The 4,674-nt window shown below is 38.0% G+C and overlaps 2 protein-coding genes and 1 long non-coding RNA gene across 3 annotated transcripts in view; 2 read left to right on the forward strand and 1 right to left on the reverse strand.

Annotated features, from left to right (window-relative positions):
• il20ra (interleukin 20 receptor, alpha) overlaps positions 1-2,327 on the forward strand; it is a 5,789-nt gene extending 3,462 nt beyond the window's left edge. The window contains exon 7 of the mRNA XM_032542698.1: positions 688-2,327. Coding sequence (XP_032398589.1) covers positions 688-1,830 — 1,143 coding nt within the window. The 3' untranslated portion in view covers positions 1,831-2,327. The remainder of the gene's footprint in view (positions 1-687) is intronic.
• The window catches only part of ehd3 (EH-domain containing 3), a 21,400-nt gene that overhangs the window by 1,991 nt on the left and 14,735 nt on the right, over positions 1-4,674 (forward strand). The window lies entirely within an intron of this gene.
• LOC116706083 (uncharacterized) lies at positions 2,409-3,083 on the reverse strand. The gene is made up of 2 exons (XR_004336143.1): positions 2,928-3,083; positions 2,409-2,855 (listed from the first exon to the last, which is right to left on the reverse strand). It is a non-coding gene; the product is annotated as an uncharacterized LOC116706083 (long non-coding RNA).

Here is a 4,674-nt window from a genome sequence, read left to right on the forward strand (position 1 = left end):
GAGTTAGTAACATGCATTAATGGAATGAGGTTCCATACAGATGGAGAGAAGGAGGAAGAGAGAGGTGCTCAGTGCATCATGGGAAGTCCCAAAGCAGTCTAGGCCGATAGAAGCATAACTAAGGGATGGTTCAGGACTCTCTTGAGCCAGCCCTAACTATAAGCTTTAACATTCACGCTTTAACCCACACAGGCAAATGAACTACTTTCTTCCCTTAAAATGAAAACTTAACATTAAAGAATTAAATGGGCACCCCACTGATCTTACAAACAATCAGTTTACTTGTCATGGCTATGACAACAGCTAAAAAATGTCTTCTGTGGCTCAGAAAGGAGCTTTGTCAAGTCAAGAAAATATCTTCTTGGATTTGGAGACATCAGTTCTTTTTTTTTAAGGAAAATCCTGCATTACTAACGTGACCGTGGAGTTTGAAATATGTGGCCTCTACACGGCAGGGAGGGTCTATGAAAAAAAGGTGCATTATAGGAAAAGTGGTATGCAGTGATTTTGGAGTTTGACCCTAGGGACTGAAAGTCAGAATTCTATTGCCTCGTACCTGACCTTTAGGTTCGGACTTAATATTAAAGTCTGATTGTTATGTGATAAATAAGTAATGCATTTTTGAATATTGTGTGGCATCTCACAATGACAATACTGAAATGTTTATTTCAAAACTTCAACCTCCAGAACCCTCCTGCTTTACATCTGGCCCCTCTTACGTTTCCCCCTGAGAATCCCAAACTCATCATCATCACCATCATCAAAGATCTACAACCAGGAAGTGGCATATCAGGCCCTGCATGCCCCAAGCAGCTGCAGCACATCCCACATCCCTCACCAGGCTATGCCTCCCAGAGGCCTGAAACACCGGCAGAGGTTGAGGAACCTTGTGATGATTTGTCAGTCGACTATGGATTTATAGACGTGGCTCCCCAAATCGATGTCAGAGGAGAAGATGGAAATAATCCAAAAGGCGAACACCAGAAATACGCAGCAAGAAACAATTACGAGAAGAAAGAGTGGAGAGTTAGGGACGGCCAGTCCACTGGGCACACGCAGACACATGCACAGACAGAGATGAGAGCACTTATACAAGCACATGCAAGGTCACAGCCTGTGTTACCGACCCAAACTCAGGCCCCACTACCTTTTCAGAGAGCAACTATGGGAGAGGTGGAGGAGGATAGAGAGTTTCCAGTTTTACTTATAAACACAACCCCACAAACTGGCCTCTTCCGTATGCCTTTAGATCTACAAACAGACAAAATGGGAGGAATGGGGGAAGGTATGGATGGAAAGGTAGAAGATAGAACAGATGGAGATATAAATGGAGGTGTGGAAGAAAGTACTGAATGTGAGCAAGTACCCCTTCTTTCAGCTTATGCCACTCAGAACACCAATGCCATGCCTAACTCCACTGATCAGTCAGATTTCCTTTCAGATGACTATGGTGTTCTGAGACTGGATACAGCACACAACATAGAGGAAGGTGATGAGGAGGGGGAGGAAGAAGGGGAAACTATTTGTGTTCACTGGGATCCTCAGACCAGGAAACTAGTGTTGCCAGAAATAGCGATGGAGTTCAACAAGGAGGAAGGGTTTGATTGGTTGAGTCAGGGAGAGAAACGGAGTGAGAACAGGATGGGAGGAGAAGAGGAGGAGGAAGTAAATTCAATGACGGGAGAGCTGAGGTTGGAAAATGTGTATGTAAGACAAGGGTCTGAGGAAAAGGAAGAGGCACAGAGAGAGATGAAGAGAGGTGAGGGAATGGAGTGGGAGGTGGATGATTTTTTGACTAGATGGAATTTGGTCATCTCGATGGACCAGTAGATGATATTCATCAACATATTTTAGACCATTACTACCAAGGTACTGCACTTTTAATTACACGCACACTTAAATTCATAAGCATGACCTCAGTTTTATCCAGAATAAAACTTGGTCAAATTCTGAGGAGCACTTAGTACTGTTGTCGGGTTACTTTTACACCTGCTTTATTAGTATAACTTAAAGATCTGAACTTTATCTGATTAACAGATCACACTAATCAATGTGAATACGTTTGAATAAGTCACACTGTGCTCACTTCTGAAGGACTTTCCCTGTGTTTACCTCAATTCTGGGCTACATATAGTACACTATCAGTGTCTTCTGTATTTATTTGTGCTTGATATGAAGTTCTTCTTTAAGATAAGCATCATTCTGTAGCAAAGTGATGTCAGCCATGTACACCATGGTCACCACAGCATCATATCTCAGCCCAACAAAGCATTAATGGACTGTTCTGGTGTCTGACAAAAATACCAAATTACAAAAAGATTGCAAAAGTAAGTAACATATTGCAGTAACAGTAAGTATTTGTGAGTTCCGGTGGTTTGGAAGTAATTACTTTGGTGTTTTCTTTTAATTTTGTTTTTTGATGTGACCACAGATTAGTGTAGATATTCCATGACTGTACATATTCATGTTTACTTAACACTATCTAGCAGTGGTAGTTGTGAGTAGTCTATGGGTTTTATTTCAGCATCACTCGGTTGCAGTTCCAGGTAAAGCACTTAAACTCTTCCTGTGTAGACACCTTGGGGAAGTATTTTTGGATTGTATGTTTGTGGAAAATTGGCTGAATCACATTGTATACAGTTCTGCATTTCTCAGTCAGAGATTGCAGCATTCCTTTCAATACAAATCCACCCTTTTTAAATAGGTTATATCAAGGAAATGCTGATATTCAGAGGAATAAGACATGTATCTCTGTGATTAATGTGTTCATATATAAAGTCAAAACTATTGTACATTACAATTTATTCTTTTTTGTACTTAATGTAGGGATTTTATAATTAATGAAGTTGCCTGACCTCAAGTATGCATCCATATTATCTGAGCCTTTATTTTGTAATCATAATTTTCTTTTTCTTCAAACTAGTTACTGTTTGCCATGCAATATTACAGCATTATCACTCATCTCTTTTTATTTTTGGATGCTACATGCTTCTTTTGTGCTGAGGTGAAAAGTTTAGAAGCCAATCAGACTTTATGGCACTTCTGTATAAGCTTAACATGACAAGTAAACACATGTTTGATTAAAGTACGTACTTCAAATTGCATAATTGTACGTACGAGTACAATTGCAATTACACAGATTATGTTTAATTTGGTAATAATGGAGGAAACACTCCTTACACTCTTTTGTCAATGTTGTTCCTCTTTCTAACTATTTTGTTTGTTAACTACTTAAACTGTTAATGAACACTATGCTTTCTGAGGTCTCATTTGGGGAATTTCTGGCAATGAATTACTGTAAAATATCTTCCTGTTCACTGGTAACCTTTATCCAAAGCCACAGCAAGAGGAAACTTTGACATTCTCCAAGGACATTTGCGGTATATCCAGATTCATGTGTTTACAACTCAACTCAATGCAATATGATTAAATGCTGTGCATGATGTTGTATCCATTGTTTAGAATGTATCCATTGTCTGTGATATGTTTTCCATAGTTTTGTATGTTGCAAGCTAGAATTATTGTATATGCGAATAAATATTTTGACAGTAAAGGCCACTTTTAGAAGTATTTATTTTTCTCGCTAGATGTTTGTACTCTTACCAGCTTAAACATATTCTCAGAAAGAATCTACAGTTTCAAAGATTAACATACTTGAGGAAATTTATACATGGTTAATACTTGAACTATCGTTTCAGACATCAGCCCTCTAAAAAATGCAAGAAGAGAGTGAACAGAGACATCTGTTGGTCAAACTGTAAACATCCATCATGAAATGTTCTGTAAAAGCAAGAGCAAGGACTCTTGCAACAAACATTATACTATTAAAAAAAAAATCTAATTAAAAACTGTGACGTGTAACAAGAAAATGCATCTTTAGAACCATATTTATATTTAATTTCAAACTGAAATTAATTTCATATTTAATTTCAAGCGGCACCACCAGCACAATATTTTAAAACTTACACTTCTACTATGGCACTATAGTATACATACAACATATCACCACTTTGACACCAATCCGGTCTGACCAGTGTAGACAGCTGTACATGGCAGCCAATATTTCCAGGTTGATTCTAAACTGTCTCAAATGTACCTGGGGCAGAGGTGGAAGAAGCATTCACATCGTTGTAGGTATAAGTAGCACCACAACGATGTAGCAACACTTTATTGCAAGTAAAAGTCCTGCATTGAAAATGTTACTTCAGCAAAAGTCCACAAATATCATTAAACTCAAAGTACTTGTTAGCAGGTTCAAGTGAAGGTACATTTAACCCTCTTGTTGTCTTAAGGTCCAATCTGACCCATTTTCAAAAAGTTTCTACAAAAGAAATTTGGGTTATCCTTTAACCAAATTGTCCCAAATTGTTGTATTTTATGTCATTTTGTAGTATTTGAAGAAAAATATGATAAAAGAACAAAAAAACGATTTAAAAGTGAAAAAATTACAACAAAAACGTCCAAAAATAAGCGGAAAAAAATCAACAAACATCAGAATAGGTGACAAAAGACTTGGAAAAAAGCAACAGAAAAACGTGCATGGAGGACGGGAAGATGACACAAGGGTTACCAGGTTCTTTTAACCCTTGTGTTGTCCTCCTGGGTCAAAAAACTTTTTTTAAGTTGTCACTAACACCACCTTACTACCACTAGTTTTACAGTACTTTTTGGAAT

The sequence above is a fragment of the Etheostoma spectabile genome, chromosome 18 (genome assembly GCF_008692095.1).
Source record: "Etheostoma spectabile isolate EspeVRDwgs_2016 chromosome 18, UIUC_Espe_1.0, whole genome shotgun sequence".
In the NCBI taxonomy this organism is placed as follows: domain Eukaryota; kingdom Metazoa; phylum Chordata; class Actinopteri; order Perciformes; family Percidae; genus Etheostoma; species Etheostoma spectabile.